The 27,286-nt window shown below is 45.0% G+C and overlaps 1 protein-coding gene across 6 annotated transcripts in view; it reads right to left on the reverse strand.

The window, feature by feature from the left end:
• The window catches only part of LOC306920665 (protein kinase C-binding protein NELL1-like), a 424,011-nt gene that overhangs the window by 240,470 nt on the left and 156,255 nt on the right, over nucleotides 1-27,286 (reverse strand). For 5 of the 6 annotated variants that reach the window (XM_079497477.1, XM_079497476.1, XM_079497481.1 and 2 more), the window contains 2 exons: nucleotides 19,166-19,265; nucleotides 15,775-15,903 (listed from right to left, as the gene is read on the reverse strand). In XM_079497477.1, coding sequence (XP_079353603.1) covers nucleotides 15,775-15,903; nucleotides 19,166-19,265 — 229 coding nt within the window. The remainder of the gene's footprint in view (nucleotides 1-15,774; nucleotides 15,904-19,165; nucleotides 19,266-27,286) is intronic. The other variant, XM_079497478.1, reaches the window with a different exon arrangement.

The following is a 27,286-nucleotide window of genomic DNA, read 5'->3' on the forward strand; positions in this document are numbered from 1 at the left end:
AAAGTATACAGTATTAAATCACCATTAAGTCACTTTGTGAAATGGAGCAAATTTGTTCAATTGCATAACACCCTCCCTCTACCGAGAGCGTCTCTTTTGTGACGGAGTGTATAGTGTTTCTGTGCCACATATTACGATACTGCATGTCTTAATGCGTTTTATTTTTATTTTCACTTTTTGCTTGGATAAATAAATAACGTCATTATCTCCACCAGGCCAGAAGGTCAGGAGGCGGAGCTCAGAAACCACTGAACCGCTGATAAGTGCCAAACTGTGTGTGGCTGCTGCCAGTAGGCGAAATTAAAGGTAGCACCCGTTTGTTTTTTTTATTGCACGGTTTTTTATTTCATGGTGCTTATCACCATGAAACGAGGGAAGTCATTCGCTGGCAACTGAGTGAGAACATTGCAGTCTAATTCTCGGTCTAAGTGTCATAATCATTGACAGTCCAATCATTGTGACGGTCAAACCTGACGGCCACTAATGACACGCTTCCAAATGATAAACAAACATAAGGGTGATTATAGTTTTGTCTTGGCTGACAGACAATATTTTCAGCAACGTGAAATAATTCATGTGTGAACACTGAACATACCTGGCTTATAAACAGGTTCTGATTATTCTCCTAAAACATAAAACATAAACATAAATACATTATATATTACAATTGAGTTGTTAACTTGCTAATCTCCACCTCAAGTGGTTACCTAAACACTGCATTGAGCGCTGCTGTTTGTGCTCCACATGGCCATTGCCCAACCAACAGAGGTCAACAGTCACTGTCCTGCAGTTTCTTTGTGGATATTCTCTTGCTGATGCCAGCCCACAGGGAACGTGTGTACCGTCCGTATGTACATTTCCGCACACACACAAATATATAAGAGGATGCTAGAGACTGGAAATGGGAGTGATATGTCAAGGGCAACTGTCGGAAAGCTCCAATTTGTCAAGATATCAATTCAAGACATCCCTTCTTCTCCTTGAAGTCACAATAATTCAGTGTTCTATAGATAACCCAGAGTTGTCCTAGACAGTGTGTTCAGACTGAGAGAATACCTCCCGACCCACTTTAGAGTTGAGAAACACTGCGTTTCAACTTGCAGTCTGACTGCATGATGATTTATATGAAATATTGACAATATTACTTTGCGTACTACCACTACCACTGGACTCAGATATTCTCCTCATAGCTGGCGGACATGAGAATATGTTGAAAGTAAATGTATACGCTGATACACAGTATGGAAATAGACAGACAGACAGACAGACAGACAGACAGACAGACAGACAGACAGACAGACAGACAGACAGACAGACAGTGTGTACCAGGCTGGCTCAGGGGACAGAGATTGATGGAGCACAGGAGCGAGGTCAAGAGGTGACACAGATGGAAACGGACAGCCCTCCAAGCACCAACAGGATGCAGGATGTCAGAATCTTTGCAAACAAAGTGACTGTAATCCGTTAAAGGTCCTCCGCTGACCTTCACCAGAGCAAAGGCGCCGCGTGGCAGAGCCAACCTCAGCCACAGACGGCTAGGTCTTCTGCCTCTCTCCACAACGGGGGAAAAACCACGTCATGATAGCACAAACACTCACACTGTCCTTTCATTTGTGTGACTGACTTCCTGTTTATCTGTCTGTCTGTCTCCCCCCCCCCCCCCCCCCCATTCCTCCAAGAAGGCTAGCGAGACGGAGCAGAAACAGGGAGATGTGGACAACTTTGTTCATCCATTCCCTGTCATTGCGTTCCGATTTTAACAGGTTGGAGGCAGGGATCTTAGAGAGAGCCAGATTGATTCGCAAGAAGTACAAACACAGCCAATTACCCTTTAATGGCTCTGAGTGAGAGTCAATTCAGCCGGGAGCCTCCTCTCCCAGCAGCACAGGAGACAGGCGGGCAGCAGCCCTCTCATCATGGCAGGCCGACTGAGGACAGACAGGGATTAGCCCAATTACTTCTGATCAATAATTCACATTATGCTTCTCGGTGCGCGGCACATTATCGCCCATTGATGGCCCTTCTGAGAACATAAACGAGGGCGAGAGTAACCCAAAGTGCTACAATCATGAGATGAATGCCTGAACGTGTTGGTGTGGCTCTTGACTCTACCTGATGTCACCTTGTATCAATCCTGGACCAATAAAAGGGAACTATGCATGTTTATCTCATCTTTGACAACCCTTATTGGGATATGTTATTTTCTGTGTCTCTGTCTCTCTCTCTTTAGATGTTGATACAGTTGTTTGGCCAGGCAAGTAAAAACAGCGGTCGGTCATGTTGGCGGATTACCGGTAGTATCGGGGCAGCTGTTGCACACTCGGGGAGGGTTAGCGTGGTGTCTTTTCTGAGCTTATCGTAGAGCACAGGAACAACCATGGCAGCTTGTGCATATACTGTGTGTGTGTGTACTCATACCACGCGCACACGCGCACGCGCGCACGCACGCACGCACGCACGCGCGCACGCACGCGCGCACGCACGCACGCACGCACGCACGCACGCACGCACGCACGCACGCACGCAGTCTCAACCCCACTGTGGAAGCTCTGCAGACATACGCTGCTCGTGATTAATTTATCTCCTACTATGCTCAGTGGACACCCCCCCCCCCCTGCTGCCTCACGCTCCCAGGGACGTGTACGTCTGCCTACGTGTTTGTCTATGATCCGTCATGTCTCTCAGTCTCTTGTCTGTGTCCGTCTAAACCGAGCACCTGAACCTTCAGACGCCCTGCAGGAATCTGAAACAATCTGCCTTTCTGCCCACGGTCTCTCTGTCTGCCCACGGTCTCTTCGTCTGCCCACGGTCTCTTCGTCTGCCCACGGTCTCTCCGTCTGCCCACGGTCTCTCCGTCTGCCCACGGTCTCTCCGTCTGCCCACGGTCTCTTCGTCTGCCCACGGTCTCTTCGTCTGCCCACGGTCTCTCCGTCTGCCCACGGTCTCTCAGTCTGCCCACGGTCTCTCCGTCTGCCCACGGTCTCTTCGTCTGCCCACGGTCTCTTCGTCTGCCCACGGTCTCTCAGTCTGCCCACGGTCTCTCAGTCTGCCCACGGTCTCTCCGTCTGCCCACTGTCTCTCCGTCTGCCCACGTTCTCTTCGTCATCTGCCCACGTTCTCTTCGTCATCTGCCCACGGTCTCTTCGTCTGCCCACGGTCTCTTCGTCTGCCCACGGTCTCTCCGTCTGCCCACGGTCTCTTCGTCTGCCCACGGTCTCTCCGTCTGCCCACGGTCTCTCCGTCTGCCCACGGTCTCTCCGTCTGCCCACGGTCTCTCCGTCTGCCCACGGTCTCTCCGTCTGCCCACGGTCTCTCCGTCTGCCCACGGTCTCTCCGTCTGCCCACGGTCACTTCGTCTGCCCACGGTCTCTTCGTCTGCCCACGGGCCACATGGCCACACACACACGCAACTAATTTCGGCTCATCTGCGAGAACACGATAACGGCACCTCCGTAAGCCACGATAAGATGGGATCGGACTGAATGACCAGCAAATTACTCCCTAAGCCCCATTTCACCAGTCAGCAGTGCCTGAGATATGGAACACATTATCAGCAGTGGAAATCAGAGCAAATGTGACTCAAATCACATGAACGTACACACGGTAGGCCATTTTTCAACCTGTGGCCCGAATGACTCCAGATGGAGGGCAGAGGGATGCAGGACAGCAAATAACTCAGCATGGAATTAAGACTAGGTCAGAACCTAGTATACTGTATGGCTGGACAATTAATGAAACCATGGAGGTCAGACACATTATGCATGTGGTGAATCTCGAAAAACATAACTTTGGCAGAGCTTACAACATCAGTAAGTGGTGTTGATATTAAGTGTCTATCAACGTAATCGTTCTAAATGTGTACTGTGATTAACACATTTGATGCTTTAAGTTTAGACAAGTATACTCATCCTATTAAATAAATACGCGAGGTGCGGAGGACGAGTATACTCGTCTTAAGGCATTTAATATCGATATAAGAATGCCTCGCTATTTTCCATTGTTGGAATCTGCGCGACCAACTCCATTATCTTCTGTATTAGCCACGGCCTTTCCACAGCGCTGTCCGTGGTTTCGATCAGATCAGCGATATTTGGAGGTCATTTCTGATTTTCCGGTGATCGCGATTGGAATATTGGCGTAACAATGGAATATTGGAGCAACAATGGACCTCGCCTTAACTCACTAGCATTGTTGCTATTGGTATTTGCATCGAAGATAGCGACAAACCAGACGTGTGTCATACTAAAACAGACTCTGATCCGGTGGCATGCAAGCGCCACCACTTTTGTCCACCAGGTGGCACTCATTGTGTTAACAAAACAGATTGGGTATCTTATTAACATAGGTTGCATGTTGCACCAGACAGAGACAGACAGACACACACAGTTGTGTTTGTAGGTCCCGCTGTTTAGGTCCAGCCAAAAAGAAAAAACAAATCCATATTTAGTGTCAAAGCCATAGACATAAAACAAGTAAGCACACAATACAGATAGAATCAATGAGAGAGAGAGAGAGAGAGAGGAGAGAGAGAGCGTGCAAGAGAGAGAGCGTGCGAGAGTGAGAGAGAGAGAGAGAGAGAGAGAAGGAGAGAGAGAGAGAGAGATGAGATGAGATAGAGAAGAGAGAGCGTGCGAGAGAGAGAGCGCCTGATGGTACAGACACATTAATGCACAGAGAGACAGAGACAGATAGACAGTGACAGTCAGAGAGAGATGGGGGAAGACCGGTAAAATAAATGTGCCAGGGTGTCAGCAGAGAGCGACTGAAGATCAGGAGACTTCATAGTCTCTCCCCGGAGGATGTTAGCCTGGGGACACATCAGAGAGTCAATCCCCAGGCCTGGGAGCCCCGGTGCTCCGGGGCTAAATGATATGGCAGGCTGAACAAACAGAAATAGCCTCCGTTAGGTTTTGATGTGTCCGCATCACAGCGGGCCCTAATCGTATTACCCACGGTAGAGAAATAAACAGCAGGCCATACTCTCTTGATGGGATAGGAAAAAAATAAAAAAATAAATAAGAATCTGCAGGATGTAAACTCTGTTCATGTAGTAGCAAAACCGTCCTGTTTCCCGTTTTGTTTTCCGTCTATGTAATTGTATGTACAAAATAGAAAAAGAAGCATAACATATGTACTGCATTTGCCCCTGTCCATACCCCTCTTCTATGCTTAATAAACTTTAACTCTTTGAGAGTTTCATGGATTTCTATATAGTTTTTAGACTTCTCTATGGCAGAATGGCGTTTTTGAATGATTTATTGAAAATTCTCTGTTGTGAATGTGTGACAACGAAAGACCTTCAGAGAAAGCTTGGCTTGTCTGCTTCCAGGAAAAAAATGAACTGAGTTGATAAAATGTTTAGTTGTGGTGTTGGAAGCCATTTAAAAGAGCCTGCATTTACACTGGGTAGTGTTTCTAGGACAACAAAAAAAGTTATGACCGGTTGAAGTTTTATTTTCTAAATAACTTTTTTTCTGCTGGGCGTACATAGCCATGCAATATCTCATTTTAAAGGGTGAGTTGTCTAGTTCAATTAAAATAAAATAAAAAGTTTCTCACATGTACCACTGTAGATATTTTGCCATCTATAAATAGCATGGTCAGTCATGATCAATCTGACCTATCCAGCTAAAAGTCCCCCTAGCTCTGAAATGGAACATCATATAAACTCAATTCTTTTTTGGGGTAAAATTAGACATTCTAACGCACATTTTGATATATACCATGTTTACATAGTCTTACCAGTACCGTGTCTATTCATGCATGTATCTCAAAAACCTGTTGTGAAGAAACAGTTTTGATAAAAAACTCATCCAAGGACATTGTTTTGATATGACTTTGTGCCCATGATATGTATCAAAATATAGACTTGAATGTATACTGTATTATAACAAAAAAATTGGGTTCTTACCATCTACCGTTACAGAGTAAATCACAGTTGAAACTCGCTTAGTCAAACCATAAACCTCAGACTAGTGAACAAAATAGCCATGACAGGTCTAACTCATTGTAAAAGCTTGTCTTTTATTTTTTATGACTACTAACATAATACAATTATAATAAATATTACAGAAAATAAATAGGCCTACATACAAAACAGTTGTCCCCAAACTCCCCAGTGTCCCCAAACCACTGCATTCCAGTTGTTCTTGACGGTGTGTGTGTGTGTAGGCTAAATTTAAAAAAAAACAACAACTGAAATGAATGAATGCATCCGGTTCAGTGTCGGAGAACTCCATCGCAGTCTTGACTCTTCGTCTTCATCATCATCATCATCATCATCATCCTCCTCCTCCGATGCCAGTTCTAAATATATAAAAATAAACATTTAGCTGTAGTCAGCCCGGCCAATAGCCAGTTGGGGGGGGGGGGGACGTAGGCTATCTGACATCATCGTCATCATCATCATCACACGGAGACACACTAAACAATGTACAATCATGATTGTATACAATATACAATGAATGCAATTATCATGCAAGCTCAGACGTAAATGAAACGTCATACAGATCTTATATAATACGCTACTGTTAGCTTCACTCCCCGTCCCCCCTCCGATCCTTGTAGCAACGTCATCATAACCACGCGTTGCTTCAGTAAACGATGCATGTTTGTTCTCCGTCTTTGTAGACAGTAAATAAAAGGAGCGAACATTACTCTAAAGATCAGATCGCCTATAAGGCACGCTACAATATAAAATACTTGTACTGCCATGCGTGCATGCCTGCTACGATACATTTGTACTGCACCAAACAACCGATCGACACCAACCCCCCCCTCCAGCCCTTAGCCAGCACCAATGCACCGACCAACACCATTAGCCAGCACCTTCGGTGCTGGCTAATGGCTGGGGGCCATCGTGGTGAGTCATTCTGGCGTCATGATCTGACTAGTAGTAGTAATTATCCAAGCATCTATTTGTAGCGATCATCTTATGATTTCTGATCACTATAGAACTGCATTTTCTACAATAAGATTACCTCAAAACATTCCGGGTTGATCGTCTTCTTCAATGGTTTCCCGGTATAGCTCATCGGACGACGATGGGGAGACAATGAAAAAAGGAGGGAGGGAGCAGCGAGTCTCGCTGTAAGCACTGGACCAGGGCTACTCCGCCTGGAGAAGGCGACTGGGACGCGTATGGATCAATACTACTACCACAAAACTCGCTCAAATAAATAGTACTGCTTTCAACTTTTTCTGCTAGAAAATCGCTCGGGCGAGACGGCAAACAGGCAAAACAATGAAAACTATGAAGACTCCCTCTGCCCCCACTGTTTACAGGGGGTGGGACCAGCTTCCAATGGCAACACGTACACGTGTGTCACGTGACACGGGTTTTCTGGGTAATGTAGTTGGAATATAAGCTCAGGAATTTAAACAGCGCTTCGGAGCATATTAATATGTTTAGATTCATCAAAAACTGTGAAGACGCCAATTGGCGTCATTGATCATTTACGGAATTCTGATGAAGACGCCAATTGGCGTCTTTCATCTTCTAAGGGTTAAGAAGTCAGGATGTAAACTGCAGAAAGATGCAGCCTTGTTTATAATGTATGAGAAAAGGAAAGGCAAAAAAGGACATTTGCAAGATTGTATGAATAATAATGTATTACTGATTGCCATGTGCTGCTGGCAATATTTACCAGTTGGTGCTCGAAGGCGAAGCAGGGTCCGTTTCTAACCCTCCACCGTACGGTCTCTACTAGCAACAGAAATGAGGTGCAAGAAATGATATTGTATTGTTTGTCCGTGTCCTAATAGAGTCTCTATATCTGTCAGTGCTCAGAAATCCATTTCTATTCACCCCTTCTGTTGTGGATGAGTTGAGTGTGAGCAATGAAGCAGTGTTGTGTACACGGGGCCATCGAGAAGTCACAGAGCTGGAACTCTGGAACCACTGTGTGGGTATAGGGTGACTCATGGGGCCGCATGGCAGCACCACGGCTTTGCATAACAATAACCTCCTGGTCGCGCACTTCCAAAAATAAATTGCAGACCTGTATAAATAACATACTCAGCCAGGCGTAAGTGCTCCTGATTAACTTTTTGATTTATTGACATTTCCCTAAAGTCAAGGTAATGCAGACGGGGGTTAAAGCACGGTGCTCGCAGACAGACGGGGGCTAAAGCACGGTGCTCGCAGAGGGCAGAACTGGCAAGAGGAGTAAAAGGACTGCTGCAGTTTTCCGGAAAAACTGAAGAAAAAAGAAAACACACCAGTCTGCAAGAACCTTTAGGTCATAAATACACACATGGCTTCACGCTAAGCAGAAGATCGTTTGGTGTCCATCAGAAAAACGATTGGGCCATTTAAGCTTAAAACACATGCGCTACAGGGAAGATTTGCACTATAAAAGAGTGGTTGTTCTACATTAGTCTCGTGCTGAGAATCAACACCACTGTAGGGGCCTCCTGTGTATCCAGGAGACATATGGGACTGCATTGCACTGACAGGCAGGGGAATTATGTTGTTTGCTTACCGGGTGATGCAACCTCTTTTCCACAACAGCAGGTTAACATGACAAAACACAGTGGCACTTGCTTTATTTGCCAATTGGTCGTTCTCGTTTCTGCACAGTGTGCTTACAAGACATTTTAAGGGCCACCGTAAACTAGCCGTCAACACAAAAAAAACAAAAAAACAACAGTGCTAACAATGTACATGTGTCTGTGTGTGTGTGTGTGTGTGTGTGTGTGTGTGTGTGTGTGTGTGTGTGTGTGCGCGTGCGTGCGTGCGTGCGTGTCTCCTATAGAGCCAGGAGAGGTGACTGTAGTTCTTTAAGAGCCCAGGGAATCTGTGAAACATCGCTGAGAAGATAGCACGTTGATTAGGATAACAAGCCTGTGTGATAAGCTTATTATTAGCACAACCATGATGAGATCAAAAATACATTGAGGCAGAGCACATGGCACGGTTCACTGGTGAGCATAAAGAAAGTCAGAATGGCAGCACATAATGTCTTCATCACATACAGTAACAAGCCTTTATTTGCCCCGACTCAAGCCTGTGAACCATGGATGACACTCGGCCACCAAACGCTGTTATTGCTGCGGATGGAGTGGTATCCACTTCACAGGTGAGTACGGACTGGAGTTTATCCACTTCACAGGTGAGTACGGACTGGAGTTTATCCACTTCACAGGTGAGTACGGACTGGAGTTTATCCACTTCACAGGTGAGTACGGACTGGAGTTTATCCACTTCACAGGTGAGTACGGACTGGAGTTTATCCACTTCACAGGTGAGTACGGACTGGAGTTTATCCACTTCACAGGTGAGTACGGACTGGAGTTTATCCACTTCACAGGTGAGTACGGACTGGAGTTTATCCACTTCACAGGTGAGTACGGACTGGAGTTTATCCACTTCACAGGTGAGTACGGACTGGAGTTTATCCACTTCACAGGTGAGTACGGACTGGAGTTTATCCACTTCACAGGTGAGTACGGACTGGAGTTTATCCACTTCACAGGTGAGTACGGACTGGAGTTTATCCACTTCACAGGTGAGTACGGACTGGAGTTTATCCACTTCACAGGTGAGTACGGACTGGAGTTTATCCACTTCACAGGTGAGTACGGACTGGAGTTTATCCACTTCACAGGTGAGTACGGACTGGAGTTTATCCACTTCACAGGTGAGTACGGACTGGAGTTTATCCACTTCACAGGTGAGTACGGACTGGAGTTTATCCACTTCACAGGTGAGTACGGACTGGAGTTTATCCACTTCACAGGTGAGTACGGACTGGAGTTTATCCACTTCACAGGTGAGTACGGACTGGAGTTTATCCACTTCACAGGTGAGTACGGACTGGAGTTTATCCACTTCACAGGTGAGTACGGACTGGAGTGGTATCCACTTCACAGGTGAGTACGGACTGGAGTGGTATCCACTTCACAGGTGAGTACGGACTGGAGTTTATCCAAGTGAAAAGATACCAAAACTCAGAGTGGAAAACAGCGACCTTCATAGAGTCACTGCATACCAACAAGGGCGAGCGACACCTGCCAGCGGTGTCAGCCAACGCCAACGCCAACGCCAACACCACACACACACACACACACACACACACACACACACACACACACACACACACACACACACACACACACACACACACACACACACACACACACACACACACACACACACACACACACACACACACACACACACACACCGTCACCTCCCATTTCATTTGCTGGGGCAGAACGATGTTGCCGACAATGCGATGTTAATCTCTTCATTCAATTACACTGTTGATCAAATACACATTTCTATGAATAAATAAGGTTATGAATGTGATGATGAACATTATTATGATGAACCTGTATTCTTCGTTGCCCTCTTCCAATGACGGGATACAGCTGCACCACGGCCCTCCATTGGATAACCCAATCTAACCCAATCTAAACTCATTTAGACTTCATTGGGAATCTGTCTGGGAGGGAAACAATGAGCCAAGAGGACAATACCGGTGAGATTCAATTCTAGGCCAGCTAATCCTGCATGAGTGTCTGAAGGTGGAGGACCGCTAAGGGAATAGCTACAGTATGGCTATATACATGTACACGTTCTCCTATTACCCACTGGGTTTTTAATATGAAGCAGAGAAGTATACTGACATTGATAATAGTATAGAGCTCTACTGGTAGCTATAAGGAAGACCACGATGTAAAAAAACAGATCCGATGACCTCTTCCTGTCTTATCGGTACATAACAGTCATTGGAGGCAGCGTCTTGTCTATCTCGATTCGCTACGTCCGTCCAGGCTGCTGGCCAGGCTTAGCCAGCAGGCCGGCAGTAAGCCTTGTCAGAAGCCTTTGAAATGCTGAGTGTTGACATGACCAATCAATAGCAGCCCCTGCCTTCCTCCCAGGTCCCTGCCAGGATTAGGAAGTGTCTCAAAACCTACAGAGGAGGAGGAGCTGTTTCTCATCAGCCGCCGACGCTCGGAGGGAAAAGGCTCCAGCTGAGCTTATCTCATGAAACACACCTACAGGGACGTCAAAACATATTCACTAACCTAACCTGCCTTTAACTGATTTAATAGACATACAGGCTTCCGTGGGCGGGGACAGACGGACACATAGACCGACTGTTTGTGTGCGTGCGTGCGTGCGTGCGTGCGTGCGTGCGTGCGTGCGTGCGTGCGTGCGTGCGTGCGTGCGTGCGTGCGTGCGTGCGTGCGTGCGTGAGTCAATTTCCACAACTGTGAGACTTCTGCATATCTAAGCACTTTTCCACCAGGGAAGATTAATATTAACAGATTCACTACCAGTAGAGACTGCAAAAACAGGCCGTTGTCACGAACGTTATATAACATACGCGAGATATTACAGACATTATCCAATCAATAGTGCACGTTATCTTGCAATTTGTTTCACGTCAATCTAAAGATTAAATCAAAAGTCTAATTCCTACGCTGCAATTGTTTTTTGTGCTGAGCATGCAAATGCTGTCGTAAATAGGACACAACAACACACATGCAAAGTGGGCATAGCCCCCCCCTCCCCCCTAATCCATGTCAAAACTGACATGCTTTACTCTAGTCTCATCGGAATTATAGAGAAATTGGAAGCAAACACTTGCCCGAGAGGCATTCTTTGTTTTCATAAACCAACATCATAGTTGTATTACTCATTATATTAGCTGTGCCTGGAAGGGATGTACGTGTGAAGGGATGTACGCGTGCAAGACTTGTTCTTGTAAAACAGGCAATTTCGAGAGAAAATAGATGCCGGCGTTGAGAGAGAAAGATGCGGAGAGAGAGAGACGTGTGCACAAAGGGTCCAGGGACACAGGAATGGAGAGAGAGAGGCAAGAGAGCAAAAGACAGCAAAAGCTCATTCCATGGTTTCGATTAAATTTGGCAACTTGTTTAACTTTCTTTTTCTTTTTCTTTTTTCCTACTGTTGAGTGTCTAGGTCTATATGTGCTGCAGTGAGTCAATCCCCAAGCAGGGAAAACAAATCCACACTGTTAATCAATTAACTTGAACCAGAAGAAAAACATAATAAATGTGGGCAGCATAACAGTGGTATCTCTGTTGGGCTCACTCCCTGTGCATTACAGTGGTATCTCTGTTGGGCTCACTTGCTGTGCAGTCATTGGATTTCAGAGGATGAACCAAAAAGGCCCCCATATTCGAAGAAGTTTTTTTGAGTGGTGCAACCACTCCCTTACGGAGCTATGTGTGGGTGGGTGGGTGGGTGGGTATCTGGGTATGAGCACGAAAACAGCATGGTTGTTTTTCACCACCTGTGCGCAACCTAACGCACACACAAACACACGCATGTATTAAATGTATATATGATGCTTTTGGGGGTGCCAGTACATTACAGTGACAGCACAGTACAGTACAGTAGAGGGTACAGTAGAGGGACCACCACACGGTAACTCTGTCATTTCTCAACCGTTTCGGACGCGGCACGGCGGGGTCTTCTCCTTGTCCAACTAATTAACTGAGCATTTGTAACTCCCGCAAGAATGTTCTAAATTGGTGTATAAAGACACTAGCCAGATTGTATCTCTAATCTCAAGATCTGTATATTCATTCAATAATTAATTTCACTAAAGTGTGTGCCCTGCAGAAGTGAAATCATCAGAGGTATCAGCTATAGCAGCTGTAATGAAGCCAGTGGTGGAGCCTGCACCAACTCGCTTGGAAGCATATGAGAATCAAATTTTATGTTTTTGAACTACTGCATAGTTCAGGCTAAATACAATTTCCATCCATCTGTGATTCTAATGTCTTACAGTTATTCATGTATTTAGTTTAGGAAGTGTGTGGATGGGTTCAGAGGAGATTATAATGGAACATAATATCTAGAAGCAGCATATTTAAAAAGATGGAAGAAATTAATGTCAACTAGTACATTTTGTGTGACTGAGTTCACAGTTCAAAACGGTGAGCTGAACATTCACAACATTGTAATCTGTGTGAATGGAACTCTGAGCTGTTATGAAGTGTGAATTTGCACAAAACTGCTCCTCTTTAACCGTTTCCGTCCATCCGACGTGTCAGAACGTCCTAGGGGTCCCAATCGACGCGTACATCCGACGTGTGAGGACGTCTTAGGGGTCCCAATCGACGCGTACATCCGACGTGTGAGGACGTCTTAGGGGTCCCAATCGACGCGTACATCCGACGTGTGAGGACGTCTTAGGGGTCCCAATCGACGCGTACATCCGACGTGTGAGGACGTCTTAGGGGTCCCAATCGACGCCTACATCCGACGTGTGAGGACGTCTTAGCGCATCCTCAATGATACGGGACGAGATAAGAATATTCTGAATGTATTCCTTCTTTTTTTTTGTCAGTTCGCCTTTCGGCTACCATATGCTACACTCTAGGCAATTGTTAGCTTACCTTAATTGTTGACTTAGCCGTTAGTGCGGCGGAAAGAATGACTCGTCTCTCCGTGGTGTTGAACGGATCGATATACTGGCGCTTCATTTCTGCTCCTCATCCGTCTCTCCCGCAAAATATGAACGCTTTTTGGATCATATATCGTATAAACTAAAACGATCGCAATGTAAGCTAGCTATGTAAAGTAAACTTTTTTTAGTGGATTGTTTCCGGGTCATGGGTTTCCGAGTAAAAGCGGCACCCCGGAGCTCCTATTTTGAAGGACTTCCGGCACTGATTGTGTTAAGCATTACTTTTCAATACAATTACACAGGAACTTTGGTCACATTTGTTGACGGCTCCCACCCACCCACCCACAGCAGCAATTTTTGTGTTCATGCTGAAATACATTTTCTGAAGAGAACATCTAGCATATCAGCGACCCGCAAACTCGGTGTGTATAACTCTAATATGAAGCAATCAATAATAATTGATATAATCTCCGTCCTGAGCGTTGGGCGTTACTAATTGATTGAACGGAGAACTCCGCCCTTGACGCTCAGGGTGTTAACATGTAACATGTGAAGCCCGAGTTATAATTGCATGCGGGTGTTGCACACCGGAAATAGCACCAATTAGTTCTTCGGTCTACCTTTATTCGGTATGCAATGCCCGTGCACAACCAATGCCCGTGCACAACCAATGCCCGTGCACAACCAATGCCCGTGCACAACCAATGCCCGTGCACAACCAATGCCCGTGCACAACCAAGTATACATCAGGTTTAAGCCACATTAATATGCAGAGTTGACATGTCCCATCCTCCCATATACTCGGGTTATGCTGATGTGTTTAGCATAAAGGTTTGAGCTTTTCTGCCTGTAGGGACCGACCCCCAACACATATTACAGCCAGAGCAATACGTAGCCATGGTTCACCGATTCATTAACCCATTCAGGCCTGACGTCGAAATTTAAAAAAAAAAGTTTTCTAAATCATGACAATTTTCGGGAAGATTTAAGGCACATTTTAACGATTTTTCAAAAATAGCAGACCTACAAGTTCATAGCGCGCCACTCGGTGGCGCGCTATGAGCTTGTAGATCTGCTATTTTTCAATAGCTAAATTATAACATAATGCTAACGTGACATGGATGCGTTCCAGGTCTCAATGGATTAATGTATCAATGCTACAGAATGGAAAATCTTTACCATGCAGACCAAACAGAGGCATGAAGACAGCTGTGAAATGCTGTGATTCTGGATGCCAACAATAAAAGAGTCCAATCCATCCTTAAGTAGCCTACATCCATACAGAATAGTCCTATCTGATTGTATTAAACAACATCAAACTCACCAACATTTCAGCTGTACAAAAAACTTGAATTATTGCGACTGAAGGTCGCATTTACTATGAAAACGTGCAATTCCCGTCAGTGTATCACTCAAAACCCCCATACATGGGAAAGCCCCCATATATGGTGCCCAGGTTTCGTGACATCACTATGACATCTGATGTCATAGTAAATGTGATCTGCTGTGACAATTAAGCCCATAATGGAAGCCCATATGGAATGTCAGAACAGGTTCTGACATTCCATATGTTGATCCTTCCCCATCCATCCTTCCTCTTCGATGTCTCCCTTTTGACTGATACCTGTCCATTCAAACTCCAAAGTTATTAGTGCAGCCAGGCCCGGCCCGAAAATTAACCCTCATCAAACCCTGTACACTCAAGATGTCCCCGCTACCACCCTTAAATCTCCATATACGGAGCTGACCAGTTCTGACATTCCATAATGTTGATCTGACCTCATCAAACCCTGTACACTCAAGACATGCTCCTTATATGGCCAGTACAGAATTCATTCCATGTTGATCTGACCCCCCATGCCAAAGCGCCAGCACTCAACCATCAGTCTGCCGTCATTGAGGCAGATGCGTGCACGCGACCTCGCTCTTTAGGGCGAGGTCGCTTCTCGCACTTAGGCGTCTTACTGGTCCTCTTTCTACCTGTGTTTGTTTCATAAAAATCCACTGTTATGAGCTACTTTCTGTCAAGAGATTCCTTGCAGATGATTATTGGTGCTTGAGTTTGGAAGCGCTCGTTGGATATCACTCGACAGCCCTGTGTGCTACTGTACCCGTTTGGAGTTTGCACATAATGCAGGAGGAAAAGAATAATCCTGCTTTATTGTGAATCTCATGCAAAAATAATCTTGAGTCACTGAATAATCAAGTCTCGTTCTGTGCCCGCAGGGGCCTATAGAAAGGATCCCAATTCCTTCTAAAAGCAACACAAGAAAAATGCTTTCACACATTTCTAATTGCATAGTTTCCAGAATAGATGGAGCAGTCAGTGTTATGAGTCAAAACGTGCCAGTTCAGACTGAGATGGAAGGAACTCGCTCCCTACCTTCACAGTAAGTGGAATCCCCATGGATGGAAGCGTAGCCACCCTTGCATTCACACTCTGCTTTGGTATTCCGGTTTTTGCACTCCGAGTTTTCTCCACAAATTAGTCCCTCTGCACAGAAGTCATAGCCTGGAACAGAAGGACACAACAATGGGTCTCCACGCTGGGTTTACTCCATGAGTCCGGCCTTAAATCCTGCTGATTTGAGCCATTGAAGAGTTATATACACACATAAAACAGGGACATACACAAACAAAGAAGACAATAGTGGGCTCCCGTGCCACTGCACTGGAAGACAGCAGGGATGTTTATGGCTGGAGTAAATGTGAAGCCTGTAAAAGCCTTACACTCCAAAACAATGTGCGCTTGCACGCATGAAAAATAAATGCCAATAGATAACAGTGGACACAATCCATCACACAGATGACGGCAAAGTGACAGACAGGGAGACAGACAGACAAACAGGCCGACAGCATGAGTAAAATATAAATATATTCAACCTACAGTATATATAAATATGGTGAATTGAAATATGGGTATAGCTAAAGTGAGGTGCACACAAAGTTTGAGAAAGAGAGAGAGGCATCAAGAGACAGAGTAACGGAAAGACAACACAATAGAGTGAGCGAGCAAAAGGAAATGAGACAAACTGAAAGAGAAAGAAAGTTAAAGACCGAGTTACAGGATGAAAGGCAGGCAGACAGCAAGGTACGTTAGATACAGGATAGTTACAGGATGAAAGGCAAGCAGACAGCCAGGTACGTTAGATACAAACGGACAGCCAGGTACGTTAGATACAGACAGCGGTACGTTAGATACAGACAGACCAGTCCCTCCTGCTGTCTTTACCGTGTCTGAGCAGATCAGCCCGCCCATCATGTGCTGTAAAGACTAGCGTACATTAACCCATTCTGACCTGAGATCAGATTCTAAAAAGGTTTTCTACATCCTGACACTTTTCTGAAAAAGCTATGTTTCTATGTCAGTGGTTCTTCGACTTTTCAAAAATAGCAGACCTACAAGCTCATACGAGCTCTACGAGCTTGTAGATCTGCTATTTTTCAATAGCTAAAGTATAACATAATGCTAATAACACCAAAAGGGGTTCCCGCCCAAAATTGGTTAAAGCCCTGAGAGGCAAGGGGCTCAGGGAGCCATTACTGAGAAAGAGAAAGGGCTGCATCTGCAGAATTCTCCCCCCCCACCCCCCTCCCCCCCTCTCTCTCACATACCTTCTCTCTTTAGCCCCCAACCCAGGAATTGCGTGTGCAAAACGGTGCATGCGTGTTTGTATATATATATATATATATATATATGGAAGGACTGGTTAGGCTAGGGAGAGCATGTAATATACTATGGAAAAACTGGTTAGGCTAGGGAGAGCATGTCATATACTATGGAAGGACTGGTTAGGCTAGGGAGAGCATGTAATATACTATGGAAGGACTGGTTAGGACTAGGGAGAGCATGTAATATACTATGGAAGGACTGGTTAGGCTAGGGAGAGCATGCAATATACTATGGAAGGACTGGTTAGGCTAGGGAGAGCATGTAATATACTATGGAAGGACTGGTTAGGCTAGGGAGAGCATGTAATATACTATGGAAGGACTGGTTAGGCTAGGGAGAGCATGTAATATACTATGGAAGGACTGGTTAGGCTAGGGAGAGCATGTAATATACTATGGAAGGACTGGGTAGGCTAGGGAGAGCATGTAATATACTATGGAAGGACTGGTTAGGCTAGGGAGAGCATCTAATATACTATGGAAGGACTGGTTAGGCTAGGGAGAGCATGTAATATACTATGGAAGGACTGGTTAGGCTAGGGAGAGCATGTAATATACTATGGAAGGACTGGTTAGGCTAGGGAGAGCATGTAATATACTATGGAAGGACTGGTTAGGCTAGGGAGAGCATGTAATATACTATGGAAGGACTGGGTAGGCTAGGGAGAGCATGTAATATACTATGGAAGGACTGGTTAGGCTAGGGAGAGCATGTAATATACTATGGAAGGGAGGAGACCAACCTGCAGTACCACTACCAACCTGCAGGGGTGAAACAGATGCAGTACCACGTACTGCATCCAATTAAAAGTATACGCCTTGTTTTTGTTACCGAGACTGTGCACAGTGTGCAGGAAAGCTAATAGACATGTTACGCACATGCACGTATGTGTATTGTGTACATGCACAATCGTGCAGACCCATACACATACTGTAATCACATGCACACGCAGACAAAATGCACATACATTGACGGGCACTACAAAGGAAAAGAGTAATTCCTTGAACAAGAGCTTAAGAACAAGACGTTTTGCTATTCAGATTCTGCACAGATTTCATGTCAAACAAGTAATGATCCAATTTGACCCGAGTCTGTGACATAGACTTTAATAGCAGGAACATTTCGGAGCAGAGGAAAAGTGGCGAGTTGCCCAGTTGAGACAGGGAACCAATACTGATGTGGAGATAATGAGCAGCACTTAGTTTTAGCTTAGACGTGGGTGTGAGAGATATCAAGACAATGGGCGGGAGGGAGGAGCGAGAGATGGCTCTGATCTTCATGCCTTCGGTCTCATGAGCTCTCTCCTCTCCTCTCCTCTCGCCCGCCTCAGCCACCCCCCCCCCCCCCCTTACCGTCCCTCCCCCCCCCCCCCCCCATCTCCTCCACTCTTCTGTTCGCATCCTCTGTTTGGAATTTCTTTCCTGTCCTCCGTGTTTGCAAGTCCTCCCGTCTCCTCTCACCAGCCTCTTCCCTCGTTTCATTTGCCTCTCCTCTCCTCTCGTCCCCAATCACCCACCCCTCTCCTCTCGTCCCCAATCACCCACCCCTCTCCTCTCGTCCCCAATCACCCACCCCTCTCCTCTCGTCCCCAATCACCCACCCCTCTACTTTCCATATGGCCGTCACAAACCTGCTCTGCTTATTTTACTTAAACGTGAGCGCAATCTTCTCCTCTCCGATCCTTCCCCAGGTTGCCTCCATTATGGCTCCATAGTCGACAGCCTCCTACGGTTTGTTTATTCAATCTCTTGACTAAATTACCTGTGGCCATTTACCTTCTACCTTGCTCTGCCAAAATAAATGTGGAGTTGAGGCAAATTGGCGTAGCGGGTGTTCCAAACCAGACAGACCAATCTGCTCTGATATGTGTTGCCTCCATGAGCAGATGAAGCATTCATAGTGGATGCGAGGAGACAAATGGGAGTAATTTTGAGAAGCACAGCCCGAAGCCGCATCTTGCGCCGCAGTCTACCCACATCTCCTTGGAATGTGGGCACAGCATGTCGGACTGATGAGCCGGGGAGATGGTAAACGGCCTCACGCAATACAAACACAGTACCGGGCAGAGTACAGGAGCATAAATATGAAGTGAGGACCCCACCTTTGCAAACATTGCAGCATCTGTTGTCGGGCAGGATCTGCTCGCTGAGGGTACAGTTGAGTTCTGGACAGGTCTCTGTGACTCTCACCATCAAGCCATTCTGAAAACGAGAGATGCATGCGTCAGCTCAAAGCCCGTGATATTGAAGATACAACAGAGTATAACAGAGTTGGCACAAATTAATGAAGCATGATCTTGAAATTTCATCAAGACTTTTTAAGTTTAAGTTCTCTAACCCATTTTGGAGCGGAAACCCCTTTTGGTGTTTTAACTTATGTTATGCTTTAACATAACCCCCTGGGTGAGGGGAGTGGTATCATATCTACAGTATGTTCTCATCACATACCCAGCCCTGGTGAGGGGGGGGGGGGGGGGGGGGGGAGGGGAGGGGAGGGGAGGAGAGTGGTATCATATCTACAGTATGTTCTCATCACATACCCAGCCCTGGTGAGGGGAGTGGTAGAAGGATCATATCTACAGTATGTTCTCATCACACACCCAGCCCTGGGTGAGGGGAGTGGTAGAAGGAACAAGAGGGTTATATCTGATAAACAAGCAAGAGTGCCACTAGGCCTAAGAATTATTTAATAATCACCTGATCAAAATTATTTTGCATAACTGCTGAATGAAATATGAAATGTCATATTTCATTTCCACATCGTTGTGGGTCATTTAAACATTTTCAAAAGGTTGAAATGTTTCTATTGTCTATTCTTTTTTTTAAAGTATACGATTATTCAGTGACCTGCTATTGGCCATAGTACATGAATTCTTTTTGAGTGGTGCAACCACTCCCTTACGGATTTATGTGTGTGGGTGGCTGGGTGGGTGCCTGCCTGCCTGGCTGGGTATGAGCATGAAAACAGCATGGTTGTTTTTCACCACCTGTGCGCAACCTAACACACACACTGTATATATGTTCGGACACGGGGCGGCACGCCGGAACCGGCCCGGCACCCTGGGTGCGTTCCTGTGGGTTTGGAACTCCCCCAACCCAACCCGGTCGGTTGGAATAACGCATTAACTCGCATAAACATTAACCAATCCTCAGATAACCTTTGGGCAATGAAGAAAGAATGCAGGCAATAATCTATTCCACAGTATGCATATATCTAACTTTGATATGTTTTGCCATTTTGGGACAAATATTTGCCTTGGCAGGTTGAGTCTATAACGTTTTTGTTCCAACCAAATGTTACACCAGCTGATTTCACTAATTAGTGTCCCTCTCTCCGTTTGAAGTTATGCTCATTAGTGGAATGTCGGGTTGGAATCCCATCATATATTTGGCCCTCCATGCCACACCAGTGACACAGTAAAATCCTGAGTGTCGGTTTTGCTCGGAGAGCGTAAAAATGAACCCACGAGGGCCCAACTAATGTTCATTTTGCAGTACAGTTGCAACCATAGCTTTAGGCAACCAATATGTAACGGATCTTGAATACAGCTGCCATGACAACGGACTGGGTCTCAGCCAAAAAGCTGTGGTACAAAAAAGGACATGAAGGTACAGATACACTCAAAAAGGTACAAGGCGCGCACACACGCACACACACACACACACACACACACACACACACACACGCACACGCACACACACGCACACACACACACATACTTTAGGACAGCAATTTTATGAATGCCACTTTTACAGTTATTTGACATTTTTATTTCCTAACCCTGAAGCTCAAAATAGCTATTGTAGATTCGCTGCACAACACAAGCACGCAGAAATATGGCATAACTCCCAATAACCATTTGGAAGCCACTCAAGAACAACATGCACAATAGCAGCACCCTGACTCTGTTATAACCCGAATGGAACAGAGCCTTCATTACTATAATCGGTAACACCTGTGAAGGAAGTAGGGAAGTGGCACAAGTTCTTTCCAAAATGGCGTATGTACATATTGTCCATTGCAAGTCTTATGCCGCGTTGACACCTTAGAGCAGGGGTTCTCAACCCGTGGGTCGCGACCCCTCGGGGGGGGGTCGCCAAATTATTTTAGGGCGTCCCCAAATTATTTTCAAAAAAAAAAAAAAAATGATTTTTTTAAAATTTTTATTTTCACGATTTTTCAAAAATAGCAGATCTGCAAGCTCGTAGCGCGCCACTCGGTGGCGCGCTATGAGCTTGTAGATCTGCTATTTTTCAATAGCTAAATAATAACAATGCTTAAAACACCAAAAGGGGTTCCCGCCCAAAATGGGTTAAGGTTATTGTAGCAGTCAATTTATATTGGGGGTCGGGAGGGGGCGGGGCGGGGGTCCCGAGACATTGCCAAAGCATTTCCGGGGGTCCCCGGCCAAAAAGGTTGAGAACCCCTGCCTTAGAGTATATATGAATAGAGACGTCACCCGAGTTCTCCTTCCATCCACTTGCATTAAGTTGCTCAAAAGCGCATGAGGCGATTTCACTCCTCCTTTCCGGTTAGGAACAGAGTGCATTCTGGGATTGATTGGGCCAAACGCATGAACGCGCTGCCATTGCACTGAAACCGCGTTCACGTGTCATCATGAACGTGCGCAATGATAGTCAACGGACCAGCGCGTTCATGTGTTTGGGCCCATGCTGCAATACCAAATTCGGCCACTATGTCCATTTCGCCTCAGGGTTTCCTCCGGGTGCCGTCTCTATTCATATATACTCTAAGGTTGACACGGGCAAAGATACAGTCTTCCATTCATTGTCAAATGTCAATTGAAGCCAGCGACATGACGATGAAAAGATGCATCCAACGTCTCTCTCTCTCTCTCTCTCTCTCTCTCTCTCTCTCTGAGTATATGGCCGTGTCATCAGTTGCCGTGTTCTGGTAGTCAGTTTGCCTTCCAAGGTCTGAGGCATTGACTCAAATCCCTGGGAATGCAAGACAGCATTCTGGTTCAACATTGTGCTGATTCATTGACTGCAATGTGTGCTATTTATACATACAGTACATACTATGGACTTCATTCACGAAATGAGCCTAGGATCAAACACCACTCACGCGAGCGTTCCCACGAACCAGTGTTGTTTTTGGCAGCACATTTTTATTTTAGTTTTAGTCATAATCTTTGTTTTAGTCACATTTCAGTCACATGGAATGTTTTAGTGTTAGTCTTTTGAATTGAACATTGTGGACCCTATTGGAAACAAGTGTAATGCTTAATTGGGTCGTCCACTCACAGTTAACAGCCATTGTATTGAGTTTGTGCTTGAAATGTACTGTAATTCTGCAAACTGTTAATACATTAATCAATCAATCAATCTAGTTTTAGTCGACTAAATGTCACCACCAATATACCCATGTACCTGTCTAGATACTTCCTTAACTCTTTGAGAGTTTCAAGGATTTCTATATAGTAGGTAGACTTCTCTATGGCAGAATGGCGTTTTTGAATGATTTATTGAAAATTCTCTGTTGTGAATGTGTGACAACGAAAGACCTTCAGAGAAAGCTTGACTTGTCTGCTTCCAGGAAAAAAATTGAACTGAGTTGATAAAATGTTTAGTTCTCGTGTTGGAAGCCATTTAAAAGAGCCTGCATTTACACTGTTTTCTGTTTCTAGGACAACCAAAAAAAGTTATGCCCGGTTGAAGTTTTATTTTCTAAATAACTTTTTTTCTGCTGGGCGTACATAGCCATGCAATATCTCATTTTAAAGGGTGAGTTGTCTAGTTCAATTAAAATAAAATAAAAAGTTTCTCACATGTACCACTGTAGATATTTTGCCATCTATAAATAGCATGGTCAGTCATGATCAATCTGACCTATCCAGCTAAAAGTCCCCATAGCTCTGAAATTGGAACATCATATAAACTCAATTCTTTTTTGGGGTAAAATTAGACATTCTAACGCACATTTTGATATATACCATGTTTACATAGTCTTACCAGTACCTTGTCTATTCATGCATGTATCTCAAAAACCTGTTATGAAGAAACACAGTTTTGATAAAAAACACATCCAAGGACATTGTTTTGATATGACTTGGTGCCCATGATATGTATCAAAATATAGACTTGAATGTATACTGTATTATAAAAAATAAATTGAGTTATTACCATCTACCGTTACAGAGTAAATCACAGTTGAAACTTGCTTAGTCATATACAATAAACCTCACAATAGTGAACAAAATAGTCATGACAGGTCTAACTCATTGTAAAAGCGTCTTTTATTTTTTACGACTACTAACATAATAAAATGATAAATATTACAGAAAATAAATAGGCCTACATACAAAACAGTTACTCCTCCCCTAGCTCTGATCCATAGCTCTAAATGCGCATTTAGAGCTATGGATCAGAGCTACTCCTCCCAAATGTCCCCAAACCCAGTCCTTGACGGTGTGTGTGTGTGTGTGTGTGAGTTAACCTGACTCCGCCATATGGGGCAGCAGAGTGTACACTGTGTTCCCCCCTCCTGCTCCCATCTGGGAACTCTCAGGCAGACTTGATGCCCGGCCACAAAACGGCCTGGCTAATCAGCAGCAGCTTCTAGCAACTTCTAGCAGCAGCTTCTAGCTTCTAGCTGCTGCTGATTGGCCAGGCCGTTTTGTGAGCAACTTCTAGCAGCAGCTTCTAGCTTCTAGCTGCTGCTGATTGGCCAGGCCGTTTTGTGGCCGGGCATCAAGTCTGCCTGAGAGTTCCCAGATGGGAGCAGGAGGGGGGAACCCAGTGTACTCTCTGCTGCCCCATCTGGCGGAGTCAGGTTATGTGTGAGTAGGCTAAATAAAAAAAACACCCAAAAACTGCCCCCCCTGAAATGAATGAATGAATGAATCCGGTTCAGTGTCGGAGAACGCCATCGCAGTCTTGACTCTTCATCCTCCTCCTCATCTGATGCCAGTTCTAAATATATAAAAAGAAATAAACATTTTAGCTGTAGTCAGTGCACGCTACTATTACATGGCGTTTTACCCGGCTGCTGGCGATCAATGATTTTATTGTGCAGTGTTTTTGTGGGCCGAGTCGTGGCATGACAAATACAAATAGATGCTTGTATAAGTAGTATCACGATAAAATAATATGGCGACGTTAGAATGAAACACCAATGAGTGGTCGCTGGTAATGTAGCTAGCTGCCCAGGGTATATCCAGCACCATTGCGTCGCAATCATCCAGCAACATTGGTACTGGCTATTGCCCGGGCTTGTGGCCCGGCCAATAGCCAGTACCATTTGTGCAGTGTTTGTTAGCAACTACTACTAGCCAACAGCCAGTGGAATGTGGTGACGCGATGGTGCTGGATATACGCTGGGCAGCTACATTACCCGCGTTCACTCATTGGTGGTGTCATTCTAACGTCGCCATATTATTTTATCGTGATACTAATTATACAAACATCTATTTGTATGCCACGATGCCACGATTCGGCCCACAAAGACACAGTACAATACATTCATTTGATCAGATGTTTTGGTTAGCTACGTCGATCACCTATAGTACCGACCCTTGTTATAATATTCTCCGACTATGCCTGTCACGATGACTAAACCAGTTAGATCTATCCATATATGGTTCTACCACATCTATCTGATATCAGCACTAGGTCGGCTCGGGCCAAATATAGGGATCGTCTTACTAGACATGTCATATTAGGGCATTTTCGAATACAATAAAATTACCTTTTAGCGAAGGCATCAGCCTTGGTGGTAACTCCGGTGGGGAGAAGAAAAAACATTGCACACGTGTAATCCGCGAGGGTGGATGTTGCAGCCCGGCCAACGGTCTGGGACTGGAGAATGCCACTGGACACGGATGGATCATTTTTCAGATTGTTTTTTTTGCGGCGACTGCAAACCTGGCTGAAAAACTCTTCCTCCAGTGCCCACCTCGGAGGAGTCAACCAACCCCCCTGTTCACTGGGGGCTGGGCGTCAGTTTCCAATAGGAAAGCATACACGTGTGTCACGTGACACGGGAATTCTGGGAAATGTAGTTGATATTTATGCTCAATACTCTATACAGAGGTGCGGACCGAATTAATCAATTGGTATTAATAAAAATCACACCCGTGTGAACTGAGTGGTGTAAGGTTTTATATAGCATGATCAGCTGTGGTCTGACGTAATGTCTGACGTAATGAAATCACACAAAATATGTTAAGTAAAAAAAAGCTATCATTTTTGATAAATGTATGTATCACACCTGGATGTGATTTCACAACTGGCTTTTTTTGCGCAGAGAAAATGACCACGGTTGCTACGGTCATCCAGTTCACCCGGGTGTGATTTAATTACGTCAGAAATTATTTTGAACATAGCAACCACGGTCATTTTTTTATGCACACAAAAGCCAGTTGTAGGAGTGGTTTACACCACTCAAAAAAAGAGAACTACGGAAAATCACGTACAAGTCAGACAGAACTAATGCAAAACTCCACGTGTTTTCCAGTAGTAATCTGTCTAAGGGTTAATGTTAACGAAGTCCACACCCACAACACCAGAGGGAGTGCAACGAACCATGCACAACCCAGATTCGGCACAAACAAGGGACTAAATTATTTTCGCTCCTATGCCACCAAAATGTGGAACGCCCTACCAACAGTCATTAAGACATGCGAATCCCTTGACTCCTTCAAAACCACTCTAAAAAGGGCACCTACGGTGCAATCCGTAAAATCTGAATCCCCCCCCACCCTTTTTCCCCTCACTGTACATGTTTCTTTTCCCTTTTTACCTCCTCTATGATGAATTCCTGTTCTGTTCTTTGACTATATAGAAGTGTCTATTTGTACGTCTCTAAATGTTTTGATGAATTGAACATGGTGGACCCTCTTGTAAACAAGTGTAATGCTTAATTGGGTCGTCCACTCACAGTTAACAGTCTTTGTATTGAGTTTGTGCTTGAAATGTACTGTAATTCTGCAAACTGTTCGTTCAATCAATCAGTCATAAGCTTTTAGTCGACTAAAATGTGTTTTGGCGGGCCTTGATGCAGTGAAAAAAGGTAGTCGACGATGTTTCGTCTTAGTTTTAGTCGATGAAAACAACACTGCCACGAACATAGTCCGATTCATCTTTCCACCCAAAACTCACATCTGCTCTGAGACATCATGTGTGTATGACGTATTATTTCACGCTCCCAGAAGTCACACCAGATCTACAAGCTGAAAAGGTGTTGCACTTCACTTGTAGATCAGTACAAAAATCCACAAATCATCCATAGTACCATCGTACTATGAACGATACCTCGGCTGTTATATACACTCCAATCCATGAACTTTAACAGCTGAACAAGCTATAGTAACAACCACCCCAACATATATCATCACACAACCAGAGTTGTTCATGCAAGAAATTACCAGTGGGGTGGGGGGGGGGGGGGGGGGGGGGGGGGGACCACCGTAACACAGATTCCACTCAACCACATTCAGTCTCACTATTGAGATTGCAGCACCACTGTCCCGAGAAATAAATAATGAAGTTGAACTGAACTGAATTATATTCCACTTTCCACAACCAGCCAGCCAGGTTATAGTTACCTGGCTAGACCAGCCTCTCAGCCCCGACTGTCACAGAGCAGAATTAAGTATTCTCCTACCCCTTTGATAATGCTGCAGTAAACGGAGCTCCTGCTGCTGTTCTCATCTTAATTGAATGTCTCGAGTTTTGTATTAGCACGTTATTGGTTGGTGCCGAGCCGACCACCCTAGGACCACCCTATAGGACCACCCAAGGAGAAACAGGCAGTGGAAGACCACCCAAGGGAGACCACCCAAGGAGAAACAGGTTATTGGTTGGTGCCGACCACCCAAGGAGAAACAGGTTATTGGTTGGTGCCGACCACCCAAGGAGAAACAGGCAGTGGAAGAAACTAAACAAACAAAAACAGGATGAGCTACCAATCCAAAATGGAGACATACTGTATGGTTAAACCACTTCTCAAACTCTTTGGCTCAATAGAGAAAAACAAAGAGCAAATGCAAATACACAAGATAAACTAAAAACGTGCTCAAACTCAAGAACCCAGAGAGATACAGACTGTATCCTCCTAAATTAAATGATAAAATACACAGACCCCAAATTCCAATTGGCTATATTAAAACACATTAACACCGTCCTAAATTCTGGGACTTTCCCCAGCATTTGGAATCAAGGACTATCACCGCCGCTCAACAAAAGTGGAGACAAATTCG

This window comes from Electrona antarctica, assembly GCF_951216825.1.
Source record: "Electrona antarctica genome assembly, chromosome: 3".
In the NCBI taxonomy this organism is placed as follows: domain Eukaryota; kingdom Metazoa; phylum Chordata; class Actinopteri; order Myctophiformes; family Myctophidae; genus Electrona; species Electrona antarctica.